General features: G+C 29.7%; 3 protein-coding genes across 6 annotated transcripts in view; 2 read left to right on the plus strand and 1 right to left on the minus strand.

The window, feature by feature from the left end:
• The first annotated feature begins 652 nt into the window (after nt 1-652).
• Nucleotides 653-10,378, plus strand: LOC105840275 (serine--tRNA ligase, mitochondrial). Of its 4 annotated transcripts, none has more exons than XM_036290378.1 (5): nt 653-955; nt 2,318-3,051; nt 4,778-4,945; nt 7,484-7,600; nt 7,982-10,378. In XM_036290378.1, exons 1-5 carry the CDS (start codon nt 890-892, stop codon nt 8,322-8,324), a joined length of 1,428 nt encoding a protein of 475 aa, XP_036146271.1. In that variant the 5' UTR covers nt 653-889; the 3' UTR covers nt 8,325-10,378. The 4 variants fall into 4 exon arrangements, with proteins under 4 accessions (XP_036146271.1, XP_036146273.1, XP_036146274.1 ...); XM_036290380.1 differs by having other exon boundaries at nt 7,484-7,629; nt 7,982-8,151; XM_036290381.1 differs by having other exon boundaries at nt 7,484-7,625; nt 7,982-8,151.
• Nucleotides 10,379-11,416: 1,038 nt separating this feature from the next.
• Nucleotides 11,417-21,460, plus strand: part of LOC105832902 — a 25,356-nt gene continuing 15,312 nt past the window's right edge. The window contains exons 1-5 of the mRNA XM_036289336.1: nt 11,417-12,611; nt 13,788-14,010; nt 16,714-16,879; nt 18,493-18,712; nt 19,913-20,192. Coding sequence (XP_036145229.1) covers nt 12,584-12,611; nt 13,788-14,010; nt 16,714-16,879; nt 18,493-18,712; nt 19,913-20,192 — 917 coding nt within the window. The 5' untranslated portion in view covers nt 11,417-12,583. The remainder of the gene's footprint in view (nt 12,612-13,787; nt 14,011-16,713; nt 16,880-18,492; nt 18,713-19,912; nt 20,193-21,460) is intronic.
• The window catches only part of LOC105835489 (sodium/potassium-transporting ATPase subunit beta-1), a 42,449-nt gene continuing 35,946 nt past the window's right edge, over nt 14,958-21,460 (minus strand). The window contains exons 6-7 of the mRNA XM_036289338.1: nt 16,338-16,447; nt 14,958-15,985 (exon numbers count right to left, since the gene is read on the minus strand). Coding sequence (XP_036145231.1) covers nt 15,982-15,985; nt 16,338-16,447 — 114 coding nt within the window. The 3' untranslated portion in view covers nt 14,958-15,981. The remainder of the gene's footprint in view (nt 15,986-16,337; nt 16,448-21,460) is intronic.

Consider the following 21,460-nt stretch of genomic DNA (forward strand, 5'->3'; position numbering starts at 1 on the left):
TTGCAACTTGCGACATCCAATAGGCGCTTAGTTTCTAGTTAAAGCTCGACATTTATTAGGTGTTGCAAATTGCAACTGGCAACTGCAATTAATGTAGAACGGGCTTTACATCCACGTTTGGCGCTGTGCTAGTCAAATATTGTTCTAGTGGCCTAGTTTACATCGTGCATTTGATACGCGTATCAAATAGTAAATAACTAATGAATGTGTTTAATCATTGGCTGATCAGCTTAAATTCACTACTTGATACGCGTATCAAATGCACGATGTAAACTAGGCCAGTTTACACCGAGCACTTGGTACGCGTATCAAATAGTAAATAACTAGTGAATGTGTTTAATCATTGGCTGATCAGCTTAAATTCACTACTTGATACGCGTACCAAGTGCTCGGTGTAAATTAGGGCTGCGGTCCACTTGACGCTACAAATGCTTTGAAGCGTTTAATTGACCAATCGAAACAAAGATTTTTACAAATTGACCAATCAAAGACTGCTTCGAAACGTTTGTAGCGTCAAGTGGACAGTAGCCTAGGTCTATAGATCCGGGCTAATGGGTGTTTTGATTGGACGCGAAGGATGACGCGCGCGTGACGCGCTCGGTGGGAACGCACCTTAACTAATCTACGCGCGTCGAATGACCGCCAATGACCGCAACACCGACCACCGACGGCACTGGACGGCACCGACCACCGACCACTGACGGCACCGACCACCGACCACCGATCTGGTTTCCTGTTCGGGTCAATCCAGGTTGGTCCAGGTCTGGGTAGGTCCGGCAAAAGTTTGTGGGGGGGGGGGGCCCTAAGATTCAATCGCTTCGTGCAAAACTGCGTTGAATCACGTTGAATGAATACAATTTTGGTTTAGAGATAGCTAAAGTGAATAATTATGAGATTTAATCTTCAACAAAGTTTTAAGTTCTGTAGATTGCGGCATTTCTGGCTACACACATTGGTATGTAGTATTATTATTTGTAATTTTTTAAATACATTATCTTATACTTTAATCATCTCAATATACAATGATGTTATTCGTATTTTGCGCATTTGTTTTCTTTGAAGAGTATTGTATAACAGTTACATACTTTTTTAATAAATAACCATAGAAATGCTTTTTAGAGATATTAAATTATTGCGTAAGAATCACTGAAGAATTTTTTTATACGTGTAAAAATAATCGAAAATAAACACGAACGATCATATGGAGCTGTCGAAAAACGTATATTTAGAGGATTAATAATAACATTCAAAGTAATATTGTTTAATAATAATAATAATCCTCGATTTTTGAGAATTAACTTCACTGTTATTCTCAACGTAAAAGTTAGTTTGAGCGTATTCTTGAGTTGGGAGTAACATTTCAGTGACACAATTTGTTACTATAAATTCGTTAATTTAAAGGTAATACTTTATATAACAAATATTTCATGAAATCTATATCACAGTTGCTTCTACCTATTGCTTTCTATTACATATTTTGAGTATAATATAAATATGCGAATATAATATATTATTTATATTATATGTATGTGAGCAATGCTTCAATATGTAGCTAATATTGCAATTTGATATTGTAGCTATGTTTGGAACATCATCCGAATGCTCTTGGATATCATTCAATCCTTGTTTTACATTTAACAAACAACAAGAATAGAATGATAACTGAGAGCACTTCTGTGTATTAAATACATATTAATTGAAATTAAATTTTTTAATATTTGTTTTTTTATGTACTAAACACTATAAAGATGAATTTTGTGTGCGTTATTTAACAATTTATTTTTTACTTTTTGAAAATAAACTACAACTGTAATTGATAATTGTATAGATAACCATCTCTACAAATTTGCAAGTTGTCAAAATTTAATTGCAATAACAGTTACTTTCACAACACAAAGTAAGCGCAGCTTTGGAGAGAACCAATTAGTATTCATTACATGCCTTTTTAAAGATAGAAGGATGTATATATTGGGGTCATAAGTGTTGTATTGTTGATCAGAATTTAATTGTTTTTGTTAAAAAAAAGCATAAAAATAATTTATATCTACCAAAATTAGATCAATGCCAATATTCAAAAAAATATATTAGAATCTTTAGACACCAAAAAATAAAACTGTGTAATAGAAGATAATATAAACGTTTTGACTTTTATCAGGCTATTTACAGCATTATATTTAAAGACAATAGTGAATTAAATATAATGGCATGTTTACATATATATTTAAAACCCTTGTCATATTTTTTAAATTTATGATTGTTTTATATTAATATTTAATCTAATTGAGCCTTGGTTTAATAATAATAATGTTTGTAATAGCCGACAGAAGCATTGAAGGACAATGCAACAATTGATACAAGATTACTTCTGCCAGAACCAGAATACAACACTAACTTTTTATGTAATCCTGCAAACCGTGACATTATTTTTAACAATATTAAAAGGCGAAAGGGCGTCGGAGACATTGACAAAGTCCTCGAGTATTCCAACAATCCTGAAAAACAAGAGTTGTTTCTGCAAGAATTGAGCAAAATACCAAACTGCACCCACCCTGCAGTGGTTGAATATGGTAACGAGCCGAGGTTGCTGAAGGAGTGCGGCAGGAAGCCAGAATTTGTCTTCGAGCCAAAAGAATTTGGCGAACTGGCCAGCAATTTGAAAGCGATAAGAACAAACACGCTAGGTCCCATCACTGGACAAAGAAGTTACATACTTTTAGGTGATTTGGCAGAATTGGAGGAAGCATTAATTCAGTATTCACTCAAAAGATTAATGGAGCATGGATTTAAGTTGTTGACGGTACCTGACATCATCCTTACTAAGATTATCGAAAAATGCGGTTTAATAGTGGATGATGGTCGAACCTTGGTATATAATTTAAATCCTTATTATGGAGGCAACTACAGTCTGTCTGGAACTGCGGAGATGTCATTAGCTAGTAAATTAATGAATACTGTGCTTTCCTATGACATGTTGCCGATGAAGTTAGCCGCTGTCAGTCGATGCTATCGCGCAGAAGGTTCGGGTACTCTAGATGAAAGAGGAATCTATAGGTACGACAGAAAAAAAAACATTGTTATTAACATTAACTTATTAAAGTAGTTCTATCACCAAACAAAAGTTCTAAAAAAATTTTCTATTTTTTAAATAATATTGTCTAAACAGTATTTATTTGTTTTTAAAAGTTTAAAAAATTTGAAAGTCAGATTATTTTGATAAAAAAAATTAATTAAATATAGGTTATTAAATGCATCTCTACAGCGCCATCTCCGCACACCTCTTCTTCATTGTCACCACCAGACCACTCTATCTTCTCCTCTGCCTTCCTTCCTCACTGCTCTAATTCTTTATCACCTTTAAACTACCCTTAAACTTCAACCACCACTTTCCCTCCAATGACCGGATCTCCTTACCCTATCCACCTTCTCTCAACGCACCTCTCACTTCACCCTGACCAATCTAACATTTGGCTCTACCGAACAATCTCCGAGACTATGTTCCCACCTGTTCCCTGGCCGTCATCTTATTCCCTCCTGTTATTTCTTATAATATTTCATTTTTAATCAAGAAAATAAAATACTTGACGTGAACTTTATGGCAATTTTAAACATGGCTTTATTGGAAATCGAAGTTTCGATATATGATATAAAAAAATATACTTGACGACCATTTGACCATTAAGTAATTACAGTATAGAGTTATGACATGCTATGACATGACATAATATAAACGCCAGAAAATCGAGTCAAATTAATATGAAGGACTATTAATTGTTTATAAAATATATGTACTAAAATAATACTGTGTGTATCTGAAAACATTTTATATATTTCTAATAAGATTTATCAAACATTAAAAACGTATTTTAGAACCTATTTAAAAACATGTTTAGTAAGCATCGACGAAACCTTAAATGAATTTTTCACGACTTTGCTGACAGAAATCATGTTTATATACATAATTGTTTTTCTTTAAAAAACAAAGAAAATGCACTATTTAATTATTAATTTATTGCTGATAGAAAGGATTAAGGGGATACTAAACTGCTCTGTTTTATCATTAATTTTTGGACACCGAAATCTTTTTATTGATTGCATGGAATTGAAAATCCTTCTCCAAAATTAAAGTACAGATAATAACGTGGTGCGCTGCGATCGATTTCATACGAAAAAACGAAAGAAAGTTAGAAAATTATAGTTTTGTTATCGACTTCTGTAGTCGACTCGTGAAAACATTGGCTGCGTATAAAAGTTTTAGACTTTGTACGTATAAAATAAGCATGGAGCGCACTTGGCATTTCAGCAAAGAACAATACTGTGCTTTTAGAATGAGCCTAGGAACCTTAGAAAAAAAGTTTTCGGTGTTTAAGAGGATCCTATCTGTTTTATCGTCAGAATTGTATAATTTGTTCCAATGTACAACTTTTTATTGCATTTACAGAATTAAAAATTCTCCACAATTAATTCTGGAAAAGGATTTCTAAATCTATAAAAGAAATACATACAAAATTTTGTTAATAACGTGCCCAAATGACTCTACATTATCGGCCTCGATCAAGTTTGACGAGCAGTTTAGCATCCCCTTAAGACACTAAAAGTTTATGATGACATATCAGACAACCACTTTTATCTTTGAAGGCAAATTTATAAGTTCTTCTAAGGTTAATTATAAACTTATTCTCAAAATTTGATATTTTTTGAAATTTTATATTATGTGAAAAACTGCAGAAGTATCTTAAATTTCTTAAATTGATATTAATTCTTGATTATATTTAAACAGGGTTCATCAATTCACCAAAGTGGAGATGTTTGTTTGTTCTGAGCCAAACCAATCCGAAGAGGTGTTTCAAGATCTTCAAAAGATACAGGAGGAACTTTTCTCTTCGTTAGGATTACATTTTCGAATAATGGATATGCCATCAATTGATTTAGGTTCACCAGCTTATAGGTAATGCATTCGAACAATTAAAAAATTTTCTACAAAAATAATACAAGTTAAATAAATAAAATTTTCAAGATTGTACGAATGAAAGCGCGCTGAGGGAAGTGCCGTGCTGCTCGAGCTATAGCACGGTCCACTGTGTCAAACATTGGCTGTCGGCGCTAGGGGAGAAGAAGGAAAAGCGCAGCGAAGCACGAGTAACGGCGCGCTTCTCCTTCTTCCCTCGCCGCCGGCCAATGCTTGACACAATGGGTCGTGCTATAGCTCGAGCGGCTCGGCACTTCCCTCGGCGCATGTTTTCATTTGTACAATTTGAAAAATTAATATCTCTGTTATTATTGGAGATATCTAAAAACTATGGTAGACTTTTATGTTCACCTTGATCCCGTCTATCTTTCCATGAAGACTTTCAAGCAAGGTCTACAATACACGGAGTAAGCATAGAGTAAGGCGTAAGAGTAGGAGTAACGATTTTGTCGTAAGATGCTTACAACAGTCTTGTCTAGAACGATAAAGTAAGCGTAAGAAATACGGCCAATTACCAATGTCAAAGATAGGAAACAAACTGCTCTGATTGGTTGAGCGTAAGCGTAAGAGTAAGAGTAAGAGTAGGATATAAAATAAATTTATTTTGCTGACGCCGTTACGCCAGCTCTCTTACGACGGAAGTGACGTTCTTACGTCTGCTTAAACCTACTCTTACGCCTTACTCTATGCTTACTTCGTGTGTTGTAGACCTCGCTTTAGACCTGGTCTACAATAGCTGGAGTAAGCATGGAGTAAAAAGTAAGACTATGCGTAAAAGGATTAATCCAGTGTAAAAAAGCTGGCGTAAGGGCGTAAGCGAAATAAATTATTTTCATTTTGTCTTATTCCTACTCCTGCTTTTCTTAACGCTCGGTCAATCACAGCGCAGAAGGAAATTACCTTATTCTTACTTTTTACTCCATACTTACTGTAGCTATTGTAGACCAGGCCTTAAATGTCCGCAGTTATTAGCAAGAGGATATGTCAAAACGTGCCAACGCAGCACTTAGCAACGTTTAGTTCTTCGAGGGAGCTTTCTATGAGACGCATGAGAAGGCACTATATATTTCTTTTTCTTTACTCGGCAACAATCTGCACAAAATCGAGGCGATCCAATAGTATATGGTCTAAAGGGATAACTTAGTCAATGGTCTGTTTTTTTTTATAACTGCACTACTAAACTGCACAAATTAACTCTTGTGACCACGATTGGATATCTGGGTATTCACTTGACTATTTTTTTTGAAAACTTTTTGTTTCTGTTAAAATTTTTTAAATCACGTCTGGATCGTTGTGATTTGATCATTTTCACTATCAAAATATGCTTTTACTTTAATTTTTTAAAAGCTGGAATTAAAAAATATATTGCATTAAAGTTCATATACATCTGGGCCACAACCAGGGTACCTGGGTACCACTTGTAGAACTATATTATTTATGTGCAGTTATCGAGTCAATTAATGAAAAGACTTGTGAAATAAATAAAAACAAAGGTTTTTATAAAGAAACACATTAATAATTATTTATTTATTACATTCTACACACTTTGTAATGGTTATAGCATCACACATCAGTTTTTAGTATTCTGAATAAGATTTTCATATTTTTCTGCGTTTTTAATAGTTTGTAGCATAGATGACACTATTCACAAAATAAATATTTTTCTGCCTTTATTATCCCTTCTTTGTTCAGACCCAGAAGAAAATTCAATGGGATTTATTGGCCTATTGAGGATAGTCTTCACTGCCAGTTTTACATCATAATGTCTCATTATTTGTAAATTTTGCAATTGATCCTTGATTATAGAAAGAGCAAGCTTGTGATTTAATTGTCTTGTGATTTTTTTTGCGTTTATTTGTTTTTTTTTGTTTAATATTTTATTATATTTATAATAAATATAATAATATAAATTTCAGAATTACAATGTTTGTGATGTTATAAAAAATAGTAACTGGTCATCTCAGAGTATGTCGCTGACTTGTACCTTCCAATCATTTGATCCATTGCGTCAATTCCAGCTTTGTATTTATTATAGTAACGATTAATTTCTGGTTTCTTCTTGGCGTCATCTGACACTATTATATTAATAGCTGCTTGTTTTGAGCCGTGTTTTTGTTGAGGCAACTATTCTTCGTCATCACTATTGAACTCCACATAACTCTGCATTTAAGTTATCCAATGGTTGTTTTAAACAAACAAAAATTGGTATTTTACAACAAATGAAACAGTATGTTATTCAGTTTACGAAAACACTAAAAAATATAATACATCTCGCACATCAATATGTATAATAGTTGCAAAAAGTCTCAAGTTGCTCCAAACGTGTATTTATCTGTGCAAAAGTCGATATGCACTGAGCTAATATTTCTCGACTCGTTTCTCGTTCTTTCGAACCTACAGTGTATGTACGCAAACTTTTCTCTTTTGCCTCATTTCAAATTTCAAACGACTGTAGTACATTAGTGCAGCGCAGTTAGCTGACTAATTCTATTTAAAACCCCTTCTTGTATGAGTCAGAGTGAGCTATACACCTGAAAAATCTCTGCTCTTCTTGAATACATCGCAGCTGTCGAATATCATCCCACCAGAGCAAACTTTCCATGCTATGAAGCATTTACGGACAAAACTCCGACAGTGGGTACCTTGGTTATGGAATAACGTAGGTAAATTTGGTTATGGACACAAGAGTTAAAATAAAAAATAAAAGATATACTCGTCTTATTTTAACTCATTGCACCAATTCAATAGTGCAGCTATAAAGAACAAACTACATGTTAGCGAGTACCTTTAAAATTCGTGGCTTGCATTAATGCATGCATCTATTGATTGAAATAGCGAACGGCTATCTATTATGCGCAATGTGTTACTTTTATAATTACACTATGACAGGCTCTTTTGTTCAGCAAGTCATAAGTTATAATATCTAAAACCAACTGATTTGACCGAGATTCAATTTTATATGATTAGTGTAGTTTTTTACATTTTCTTATACAAATGCAATTATTTTTGTTTTAGAAAATGCGACATGGAAGGCTGGATGCCCGGAAGAAAGTTGTATGGTGAATTGTCCAGTTGTAGTAATTGTACGGATTATCAATCGAGACGTCTCAATATTAGATATAAGATGAAAGACGGAAACATAACTCACGTGCACACGCTCAATGGCACTGCGTGTGCAATACCTCGTATGTTAATAGCGTTGTGCGAAACTTATCAAACGAAACACCATCGTATCGCCGTGCCAATTGAATTGATACCTCTAATGAAGGGCAAAACGCTCATTAAGAAGCAATCAATTGCAGATATGAGACCTTATAAATATAAACAAAAATTAAATATAAAACAAAAATCTGAATAAAGTGTAAATATAAGAAACTATTCCAACTATGTTGCGCGACGAATGCTATGATCATAATTGAATCAATTTTCTTCTAATATAGTCTCTAAAAAAAGACATCTTCCAAGAATTACTTTAAGATGTAAAAAATTTCTTTAAAAATTTTATTTATTTGACAACCCTATGTTGTATATTTGCTTATTCTATATACAGCCGTATGACATAAAACATTGCCTTACAGCTGTATTTTAATAATATTACAATACAGTCGTACATATTACAACATTTTATCAACATTATTAAAGTACAGATATATAATATGATAATAATATTGCAACAATACTTGAGCATATAAAAATAAATTGTTTAAATTTAAGTATGTACATACGCGTGCACTTTATTGATTTATTAAGCTTATAAACAGTTTTGTACGTTAATTTTAAAAGTCTTGCATTTAAACTTAACATGATAGTCACGTGGAACTTTTTATAAATGTTGAGTAGTAATAATTTTTGCAATTAAAAAAATTTTGAATTAAAATACAATTAATTTTGTAATTTGGTATTTATAGCAAAATGTTTTATAGCAAAATTTCAACGTGGTCTAAAGCTAAAAATTACAACATTATTTAAATCGTGACCCATCACATTAAGCTATTCATGCTTCATGATTGTTGTCTAAAAGGATATAATGGGATATAACAACAAGGATATAACAAACAGTCATAATGCACGAATAGCTTGATGCGTTTACTGGCCCCGAATGCGGCAAAGTTCAAATTAAAGCGCGACAGAAAAAACAATTCATATTAAAAAAAATAATTTACGGCTTGCAATTCTGTACTTGTGTTCATTAAATACAAATTAAATTCAAATTAAAACAGTGCACAATTATTAATATTATGAAAAATTATTGTTACGTATCGAACTTTTGATTCTCAATTATTAATATAATCTTTGTATAATTAATATTTTCCAGAAGAAAAGGAGCCTTATAAAATTAAATTTGTGTAAAATTGTATACGTGATTCTATTTCTAACGTTGTAATTTATCAAGGTAAAACCAAATGAAAAAAATCTATTATTATTATTAATTTTATGCAAATAATAAGTTATGCTTATCTTAATGTTTCTCTGCCGATACTTTTCCCAGGCCTGCATCTTCTCCTCTTCTTTCACAGGACACTCACGAACAACATTTTAATTCACTTAAAAAAGAAAAAAAACGAATACCGAAAATTGAATAAATAATCGCTTTCCATTAATGCTATGTGTTTTGTAATTATCAAGAGATTATTAAAAAAAGAGCTAAGTATTCTATGCGCGGGTCAGCAAACTGCTAAGAAGAATAATATAAAAATAAGTTAATTCCAAGAAACAATTATTAGTTTTTAAATAACATTAATCTGATTAATCCGTTTTAATAATAAAATCTATAACTAACTTTTAATTTTAAATAAAGGTTATACGGAAATTTATGTTTATAATAATAATCTGAATAATAAAATAATATATTTAGTTAACATTAATCAGTTGAAAAGTCAAATTCATTTAAACTGAGACGTTATAACAGGATTAAACTTGTCTGAATACTTTTGTACACAGGAACATTAATGCTAGAAATAAACATGGCCTTTATTACTGTGTTATAGACACTGTCTAAATTCTTGGCATCTTTTTTTAAATTTATGGTATTGGTATTCTTTATGAAGAATATTTCGGCAATCTCTCTTTTTCTTCTATTATTTCCGTAATATAAAATGTACGGAAATTGCCAATCGAACTCGTGGTTCATTGTCAAGCGATGTGTACTAATTACTGAGTGGCCACTTCCATGTTTCTTTATATCATGTTTTTTTATATCATTCATGTATCTTTATATCTTTCATGTTTTTTTAATATCATTTTTGTAGCGTCTTTTAAATATATACTTTTGTAATTTTAGAATTGTTTGTAAATTCGCTGCTGCGGACTGCTTAACGATTGTCGTCTCGCAATCTACGTGTAATCACTTGACAAGGACCATGATTGAAACGTCGTAAATGTTTAACTTAATAAAGGAAATTAACCAGTCAATCGACTATATAATTGTCTATTCTTTTAATTACTGACGACAATAAGCAATTCCTGTTGGTTTTGATTTTTTACTTTAACATTAAAATATAATAAGGAGAAAAAACGACTTTTATAAAAAGAAGGAACAGAAAGAGAGTAAAAAAGAGAAAGAAAAGAGTGTAAGAAAAAAATAAGGAGAAATAGGAGGTAATAATTAAACCAAAAATAATATTGTACAATAATATTTGTATATGTACTCTTATATGTGGATTTAAAAAAAAAGGATGTTTATATGAACGAGAATATCTACTTTTATAAATAATTATTTGTACAAATATTACAAAGAAATATTTTAATATAAATAAATATTTTACTACAAAAACTTGGCGCTGCTAAACCGAATTTGTTTTAATACGAAATCGCTTTTTTTACTATCTAATTTACGTACACTACAATAATAATTACTTAAAATTACAATTTTTCTTACAACATTTAGATCCACACAAAAAAGAAAAAGAAAGAGAGTTGGCAAATTATTCGATTTAGCGGCGCCAAATTTTTGTAGTAAAATAGCCAGCCAAAATATAGTATAATAATAAAAAGATAGATGTTCTAATAGTTCGTAGAAACATTCATTCTTATAGTTGGCGCATTTACTTCACATCATTATTTTTGTATTATAGAGAAAAAACTTAATACTCTCATGTTGTAGTGTCAAATCTAAATTGTTTTGTACAAGAATAGGTTTTTTGCGCGCGTATACTTGGTGCTTTTTGGTATCTTTTTTTTAAATTGTATATATTATAATAAAAATAACAAATACAATAAAGTTTTCATATAGTCGATATTTTATTATAATTCAATTTTTTTACATTTTATACAATCTTTCAGAAATATTTTAAATACATTGTTGCGTTTAATAAGTTATAGAAATATTATTTGTGTAATGTAAATATAATATTACTGTTATAATGTCTTGGAAATAAAATATTTTATTTTTCACATTTCTTTTGTAATATTACAGAAACATTTAAATAAAAGCAAATTTTTTTGTTTTTAAAAGATTTCAAAATATTGCATTTATAATATTATAAAAAATATGAAGCAATTTCTGAAATATTTTGGATGCAAAGTTACAATTAAAATGTTAATGAAATATTTTTGTACCATTTTCGATACTTACAGCAATGTTACCGTGTGGATATCGTGGGATACTATTACTCCCAGTACTAGAATACTAATTACTTCAGAGTAATGATTTCCTGTACTATTTTTCCGTAAGGGTTGTACAATTGTATCATGTAAAAATTCAGCTAAATTAGCACTGATGTTTTAATAAACATTGACATGTAATTGAACTATAAGTTGCTCGATCTTGAAACAAAAGCTGTCGTTCATATCGTACTTGCTGCAAAAGTTTTTAGAATTTTCTACATAATTTCTTCAGACTTCTAAATAATGGCTTAAACGTTGAAATGCAATATCTGCAAAACATTCAACGAACATTAATTCAAAGAACATTAAATAAGTCTGCAATATTTTTTCCACATTTAACCTATTTTTTGTTAATTCAATAATTAATAATGTTAATTCAATAATTACAAGGTTTTTGAAATGATTTAAAAGAATTAAACGTTGATTTAACGTTTATGTACTGTCTGGGATTCCTAAAAACAATAGGAAAATTATTGTGCAATAATTTTTTATTTTTTTTACAGTAGATAAATGAGTTTCATGAATTTTATACATATATAATACTGAGAAATATATTTTATTATGTAAATTTATTAGGAAATGTTTTGCATAAGCCTGACGAAGGATTTTATATTATATGTATATTTCATGACAATTATATGTACTTGTAAATATAAATGTTTTAAAATTGTTTATTTCCCGCCAAGAAAGAGGTTTGTTTAAAACTGCTAGGTGCAGTGAACAGCTACTATACTTTCATTTTTATTGAGGTCATCATTCTCTTCCGCACCGCACTCCCACCAGTTCTGTCACAAGAAATAAGAAAGTACCAACCGTTACTTTAGCCAGTTTGATCGGTCGTCTCATTGTCTCATCATCGAGACCTAATTTTATACAGATTTTTATGAATTGCAATGTACACTAATAGTTTTCGGATTTTGGATTTACTCGTGTTTACGTCTACGCGGGTTTACTTGAAATTAATATAGAAAGAGAAGAACGTTAAACATTCTTTGATGTTTGTCAAGAGCAATGCAGTGGCTTGTGTTACTTTACTGCAGTAAGTGAGAACACGTGTCTGATTCTGTTCGTAACAATTTGCTAAATTACAAATTTAGGAAGGAGAGGAGGGAGAGAGAGAGAGAGACCTATGAATAAAATTATATTCTGGATAATATATATAAATTATCCAAAATATTTCCTGATAAAAATTTCAAGCATGCATATATTTCGGATGATTTGAGTTTAATATTAAAAAAACATGAATTCGTGAATTTACAAATTAAAAAATAAATTAATCAACCTGTAAAAACAAGCGAAAAGTTAAGTTGCAATACGCAGCAAAGTTTATTAAATATATATTTTTCTAAAAATAATATTAATTTTATAAGAAATCTAAAGAAATCGTTTTCTCTGTATACATATATATAAGATAACGATATTTTATTGATGGTAATTAATTAATTGATTTATTATTCAAATCAATCAATTGCTTACTATTGTCGAGTAAACGCATGTTGTGTATTTATAATAACGTATTTTTTAAAATAATTTATAGACCGGTATGATATTATATAATATTTAAAATAATACATTAAAACAATATTATACAAAATAAAAGCATAATACTTTTTTTGCTTGCTAAATTACTAGTTTTTCCTTATATATACTACATGTTCCTATATATCTCAAAATAATGTAAAGAATTTATTGCAAAAAATATTTAGTAAGGGTTTAGATCTCTACATTTAGTTTTTTTTTTACGATAAAATGGATTAAATCATATTTTATTTCTAAATTCGCGCGAATCAAACCAAATCGTTAACATTTCATTTGAATTGAATTGAATCGCGCGCTGAAATATATAACTTTCAAGTCTAATGATTATTATTAATTTAAATATTAATATATATTTTAATTAAGGCTATTATATCTAAAAATTCAACCAATTGCATAGAAAATGACGGGTAATTAGGTGCTGTAAACAGTGTGCAAGCATCTTTTAATAAAAATTAATATAATTAGATTTGAATTATCGAAATTTAATTTGATTTATTCCAATTTGAATCGATTTGAGTATAAGTTCTTCTTTAATTTTTACCAATCGACCATTGAGGCATGTGATGATATTTAATCAAAAATTTTAACAACGTAACGAGGAAATTGATAAATCTTTTTTGTCAAATGTTGACTAAACTAATAAAAAATATTATATTAAAAAATATATTTTATTCAGCGACTGTCGCGAGCACGCTTAGGTTTGCTGCATATATATCTTCTGGCGGTCTTCATGGAGAAATTCGATTTGAAAAAGCTACAGAATCTTCGGTGCGAATACGATATTCTCTAAAGTCGACTTTGCAATATCCGGATCAGCAATGGCTGTGGTCAGTCACTGAGTTTCCAGTCGACTATACAATCATTGATGGCAGATGCAACGAACAATACATTGGGCATAGGTAGTGTACATGTGTAACAAAACACAAGTTTATAATAAATATCAGTGTTTTTAATTTTCAATTAACAAGAATCATAATTTTCCAAATAACAATATGTTATGCATTTGTAATAAATGTATTGCATTTATTTCCTAAATTAGATTTTGATAATGAGTAGAGGTTTTTTTGTAACAAATTTTGTTATTTTTCTAAACAATGTTTTTTTTTTATTTTTTTACCCATGTCTCTAAAGCTTTGAATCCTGTCGCATTTTCTTCTTCTTGTGCTCGAGAAGCCCATTGAGCGATGTCAATGTCATTTTTAAAAAAGTTAAAAGATATTCGACGTTTTACCTTCCTGTAATACTGTAACTTCATCTGTAATACTGCAGAATATAATACCACGATACAAATCGGTTTAACGCTTTGATTTTGAAATTCTAAATTCAGAATTGTGATCAGAGATCTCGAAAGCCCCCGAATAATAAATTTAAAGAAAATCTAGTGTAAAGAAATTCGATGTGACATTGCAAACGAAAGTACATGAAAATACGATTAATTTAAGCCCTTAAATGTTTTTTTCTGTTGCGTTAAATTTTGAGCGTGGCCATTTTTCAGATAAAGCTTGACATTTCAATGGGTATATGGGCGCCGTATTGACTGCTATATTGAATTTTTTAACAACGTCATGTTGCATTCGAAAGTACATGAGAATACGATTAATTTTAACCATTAAATGTTTCTTTCTGTTGCGTTAAATTTTAAGCACAGCTCTGTCTCAGTTAACGTGGAATGTCCCATATTTAGTATTTTATTTATTTGAAACTGCAAAATATACAAAGATTAACGCAAAAAATGTTTTTAAACTCAAAATCTATTTTGATTAAATAAATGCTTTATTTATTAATTTGTATTATTCACATCAGATGTTCATATCAGTTTATTTTTACTTAACACTGTTGATTTTATTATAATTTTGGACTTTTATTAAGTATCATACATATAATAGCTTTTATAATTTCATACGCTAATTTTAATTTTTTTTTATAAATTAAAAATATTAAATCAGTTAAAAATATTAAGTCAGCTTTAGATGCAGCAACTCAAAAACTACGAAAAACATATTGCTTTCATTTACCACTTTGAGGATCAAAATTGTTTTGTTTAAATTCTTCTTTAATAACAAAAACTATATATTGAAATAAATTAACACTTGGAAAAAAGTTTATTCACGGTAATACTGTAGGATTAGTAATATTATCATAATATTTATACATACTTTACACGTAGATATATTAAAGATATCCTATTTGAGAAATCTTTTAGATAAGATTTTTATTAAAATAAAGCATTAGATAATATTAAAAAATTTTTAGATATGATCTTTTAAAAGTTTCTTTTAATTAATTATCATATTCAAAATAATAAAATCTTTTAAAAATCTTTTTGATAACATATTGTCGTCTGAGATGCGCTAATATAAATTTTATATTGTTATAAGATTGACCTTACAATTAGTTTCAAAAAATAATTAATTAGATTAATCAAAGTCTTTTTTAGATCGAATCTCGATTGAATTTAAAGTGATTTCAAAAATAAAAATAAAATGCAAAAAATTGATTTTTTAGAAGATCGATTCAAAATTGCCTTTCAAATACTTCATAAATATTCTGTTATATATATATATATATTGTATATTGTATATATGTGTATATTGTATGTATTGTATATATGTGTATACATAAAGCTAGTTTTTATTAAGGAGCTACATACACTCAGAGACGTAAAAAATAGGCTTTTTTCTCGATTTTTTTTTTCGAAACGTAATGTATGTAATTAATCCTAGTTTTCTTTACTTTAAAATACATTCTTAAAACATGTTTCAGAATAAATTTGAACTAAAAATATTTAAAAATAGCGGAGATATTGTCCTCGTCGCAAGACCTTGTTAAAAAAAGGTGTTCCGCGGTGCCAATTGCAGCTCGTACAGGACTTATCTGAAACAGACCAGCCTAGAAATTTTTTAAACTGAATGATATTATCTAGTCTTTATCGTGGCCAATTTTTAAAATATCGATTTTGGCAAAATGCCGGCCGTTTAAAGAAAAAAAGCAATTTTTAGGGTAAAAATCGGTCGTTTTTTAACTTTAAAAAAAGTAAGAACTCTAAAAAAAACCGTCACGATAAAGACTGCCTTTTTTGTGTAGATTAAGCCCTCCACATTTCAAGTAAATCGGTCCAGCCATTTCCGAGATATTTTTGGCACGCGTTTTGAAAACATGGTTTCGAGAAAAACGCGTTTAAAGTTTGACATTCGTTTAAAACGTAGATAATTTTTTTCAAACTTACATAAAGTCATCCACTCCAGGGCCATACAGTGAACCCTTATTCCCAGATGTAGCGGCATCAAAGGCTTCGATTCTAGCTTGCCGGCGTAATATTCTTGCGTAAGCTATCTGCTGCAAAAGATTAGAAGGCGTTCATCGCGCCCCAGCATCGTCAAACGCGCTTGGACCTTTCTCGCTATATCTCCGACAATTTTCCAGGAATCACTTTGAAACTTGCAAGAGATATTCTCAAGACTTTATACTTTACAAATATGCAAAAAACGAAAAAGCTTTTTCAAAATTTCTGGGTGTATGTAGCCCCTTAAGCTAGTGTATATATAAAGCTATTATTTAATAATAGTTATTTTTGTTATTATTTTGTTTTATTTTATACGCAGTGTCATTGATTTGACAGAAAAAATCGGACCGCTTGAATTGCCAACAAATCAAACAGGTTCGATAGAAGTCGCGGATTTATCTTTAACTGGAGAAATGGGCTTATGGGGAAAGAGTTTGGTATTAAAAGATAATTATTCGCCGCGAACGATATGCGCTTCTATTACGGTAATTTAGCAATACATAAAGGAGAGAAGGCGGTTATGGATTAGATGTGGGGTTATGAAACTCACGATATCTTCTATATTTTGTGTTGTAACTACACTAAAGAATTTGCCAATTTGTGAAATTGTTTATTTTTTAGCTAATATTGCTTGTTATAATACTTTTATAGTATTTCTACAATATGCAAAGTCGCAAGAGCTAAAGGTTTTTATATTTATACTTTTGATTCTTTTGTGATACTATGTATAAGATATTAATACTTTTGTGATACTGATATGTAACCGCCAAAAAGGATTAATTTTTCACTTTTTAAAAATAAAAATAATTTTGAAAATATTCGTTAGTAATGTTCAATATTCCTCTACGGGTTCCATAACTGCAATCTTTTCCCCCTTTTCAGTAAATTGTTAATTATATATATTTGTTACGTATATCCGAAGAACTTTTGCTTATAACATCATTAATAGAACTTTATGCGTAACAAACTTGTACCAACAAGAATTGTGCCACACAAATTTTTACTGACAATGAGTTATTTAAATAAAACAAAATGGTGGTTCATAACCCCCTTCTTTTCTCTACATATAAGAAATTATAATTATGTAAAAAAATTATAATTATAAAATTATATGTTTAAATGTTAAAAATGTAAAAATATTAAATTAAAATGATACAATTGTTCTAATTGTAAGTTAATTAGTTATTAACCAGTAAAGAACAGTCAATTGTCACTATGTTGTCATCACTTTAATTTAAAACTTTTCGAGATAAAATTATTAAAACTTAACAACAAATACTCAAAAATTTTTGGAATCGCTAATGATGAATCTGCTATTAGATTTTTAAAATACAAAATGGCGGATCTAATACAGCGGACAATAATATCAAACTTTTATGTTTTTTAATTAATCACTTAAAAACTTCATTTTTTAAAAATTCTGAAGATTGCTGATTGTAAATTTGCTATCAAAATTTAAAATTTAAAATGACGAATTCAACATAGAGAAAATAGAGAATATTGGTCATTTTTTAATTTCTACTAAAACCTTGTCATAATTTTTCGGGGTTACAAATCATAATCTGCAATTAGAATTACAAAATTTAAATATAGTGGATCCAATATAGCAGATAAAAATAGCCAATTAAAAACTACTCTTCTACGCGCTTTTTTTATCATTTCGTAACAGGAAACCGTTTTCAGTTAGAAACCAGAGTTACAGGAATGTGGCATATTCGAATCTATTTATTGTTTTTTAATTTTTGTTTTTTTATTTTTTCTATTCTAAATTTTAAAATTGTAAATTTGTAAATTTGAATTATACAATAAAAATCAATTATAGACAAAGTTTCATAACTATTAGTTGAAATAAAAATAATATATAAATCAAAATTTATCATTTTTATCTACTATATTGGATCCATTGGAGCTATTTTTAATTTTGGAATTTTGATAACAGATTCATAATTAACGATCTCAAAAACTCTTGTAAACAAAATTTCACAGATTTTTATTTTAAAAAGCCTTTTGTTTTTTACTGGCTAATTATATTATTTTAATAATTAATATATAACACAATAATTATACTATTATCAATGGTAAATTTTTTCTTAATCAGGTTCTTGAAAGAAATCTTGAAAAATTTGCCCAAGCGCGTTTTTATGGTCCTATTGCTGGAATAGTTTCATTTCGATGGTTAGGTAGTCAAACGAGTAATGACACCGATACAATTATACAAACAAATTTATATCACATTCACAAACAAAAATTACAATCGCTAAACTACACTGAGCATTATTGGAAAATATATGTTACCGATATTTTAAAAACTGGCAAAGGTTGGTATCCATAATACAATATTTTATATTTAATTTTACGAATTTTTAATTGTATCATTTTTTAATATGCATACTATTTTACAGAGAAAAATGTTTCTTTATAATTAAACAATTTTTTGCATTAAAAAAATTTAGACATTAGAACAGATAAACCAATTAGAGTTTAATTTTTGCCATTTTTTTTTGTTTTTGAAGAACTGTAAAAATTAAAAAAATTAACTTGATCGTGGCAGGGACTATAGCCACATATATGAAGATATGTGTAAAATTTTGACTTATTTGGTTAACTAATTTTTGAGATATCAAGAGAGTCAATTAAAAAAATGTTATTTTGAGTAAAACGCGATAAAAATATGCAAAAAGAAAAAATTAATTTTTTTATTTATTAAACAAGAAGACCTTAAATATATATAATACCATTTTAATGATGTCTTAATAATCTTAATTAATGATTTTATAACACATAATTAAAACCTGTACCTAACCCGTACATAACGCGATTATATTACAAGAATATTATAATAATATTGCAATGTTAAGCGATTGTCGAGTTTTACATGAAATTTAATACATACGTGTTGCTCTTTTTCCTCAGATATTTTGAATAAAATTGAAATGCGACAAAAGCGTATTACACATTAATGGGTAATTAACTCAGAGGGTATTACCTAATAATTTTTTTTATACTACGAGTGAAAATTACAGATAATTTACATAAAGAAATGTATGTAAACTTGAATGGAAAAAAATTATAGAACACATTTCGGGAACTTTTTAACATCTTATATTTTATATATTTATATTAATCATTACATACTGTTATTTATACCCAACTGTAATTCATTTTTTTAAACTATATGGCAATTTGGTACAAAACGATAGGTTGTTATCAGTAGCATATTTTGTAACTTCCATAATTATTAAATTTTGTTGTGAATTGGTTAGCAATTGAAGAAAATTTTGTAAAGTGTTTTTTTTAACATTTTGGTTTTTTAATTTGTTATAATACGGTTTTTATTATTTTTAACATCCTTCTTGTTTATTCTGGCTTAATTTAATCTATAAGTTTAGTAAATAAATATAAGCTAAGCAGAAATACTGAATGTATTTCTATTTGGTCTATAAGAAACATTTTTCTCTATATATACATTATCAAAATTGCCCATGATGTAATTACATTTAAAATGTTTATATGTTTAGATAAAAACAATTGTAATATTCTTCAAAATGTATTCGATCCTAATAATTCTGGCGTTGGAAAATCTATTGGAGATATGGATGTACGTTTAGGCAAGATAAAAATTGCCGTTAATACACAGGAAAACTATAAAACCTTCTATAAAGATTCAAAATTGTCTTTGATGCCAGCGGATCTGATTGGTCCACATCGTCACTTATACTTAGTCATCTTTCACTCAGTGCATGAGGATTCGTTTTTAGCCTGTGCAAAGATCAATCACCGTAAACCAATATACACCAAGTAAGAGCCGTATAATTAATTGCATGAAATAAGATAATAAAAGTTTATCTTGAAAAGCAAATATTAATTTCATGTAAATGAGAATCTTTTAGTTGAATAAACAAAATTTTTGGTTTGGACCAAATATAGTATTTTTTGGATACCATGAAACGGTATCAATATGATATTGCACATTGATTTTATTCGTGTTTAACTCAATCATACCGCCATCATCAGAGTGACCCAATGTGTACCATGTAGAGGTTGACGGTCGGATTTTGACGCGCCAATTTTATTGAAGTCAACATAAGGTTCGCCATTTTAGCCTGCTCAGATCATACATAAATATACACATATACATATTCATACCTAAAAAATAAAAACTCAAATTTTATTTAAAAAATCGGCCCTTTTCATATGATGTGTAAAATCCGAACGTCAACCTCCACGTGGTGCACATTGGGTCATTTTGATGACGGCGGTATGATTGAGTTAAACATGAATAACATCAATGTGCAATATCATATTGATACCGTTTCATATTAATACCGTCTCATGGTATCCAAAAAATACTGTATTTATTCGCTAAAATACATAAAATGCAGTGCAAATTTCAAACTCGTGTATAATTAACAAACATCGTATCAACATGTTTTTTTTAATTGCTTAAAAAAGAATGAACTTTAAGAAAGTGGATTAATATTAGCAAGATTTTAACCAAACTAGAACATTACAAGCGCGCGCTGCGCGCGCGTTATTTGACTTTTTACTTTAAAAATAATAATAATTGCAATTTGATTTTCTCTATCTTTCATTTACATTAATCAAACGTCTTCTGTAATTTTAAATAAAAAAATTTAAAGTTTAATTATACATACATACATACCTACATACCTACCTACATACATACATACCAACATACATACCTACTTGCATACTTACTGCTATCTAGCTACCTAGCTACCTAGCTACATATTTATCTAGTTACGTTCGCTCGTTTGCTCCCTTCCTTGCACCCTTTTTCATTCACTCACTCACACACTCAGTCACTCACTAACTCACTCCTCGCTCACTCCTCGCTCACTCGCTCACTTCTCGCTCACTCTTCGCTCACTCGCCAGCTCGCTCACGCGCTCACTCCTCGCTCACTCCTCGCTCACTCCTCGCTCACTCCCGGCTTACTCCCGGCTCACTCCTGGTTCACTCCTGGATCACTCCCGGTTCACTCCCGGCTCACTCCTTGCTCACTCTTCGCTCACTCCTCGCTCACTCCTCGCTCACTCACTTGC

The sequence above is a fragment of the Monomorium pharaonis genome, chromosome 7 (genome assembly GCF_013373865.1).
Source record: "Monomorium pharaonis isolate MP-MQ-018 chromosome 7, ASM1337386v2, whole genome shotgun sequence".
NCBI lineage: Eukaryota > Metazoa > Arthropoda > Insecta > Hymenoptera > Formicidae > Monomorium > Monomorium pharaonis.

What these genes read in the sequence shown, in the direction of transcription:
- LOC105840275 (XM_036290378.1), top strand. Translation starts at nt 890, where the DNA reads ATGAGATTTAATCTTCAACAAAGTTTTAAGTTCTGTAGATTGCGGCAT. An exon ending in GATGAAAGAGGAATCTATAG is followed by an intron (nt 3,052 to 4,777) that starts GTACGACAGAAA and finishes ATATTTAAACAG; the next exon opens with GGTTCATCAATTCACCAAAG. An exon ending in TTAGGTTCACCAGCTTATAG is followed by an intron (nt 4,946 to 7,483) that starts GTAATGCATTCG and finishes TGTATGAGTCAG; the next exon opens with AGTGAGCTATACACCTGAAA.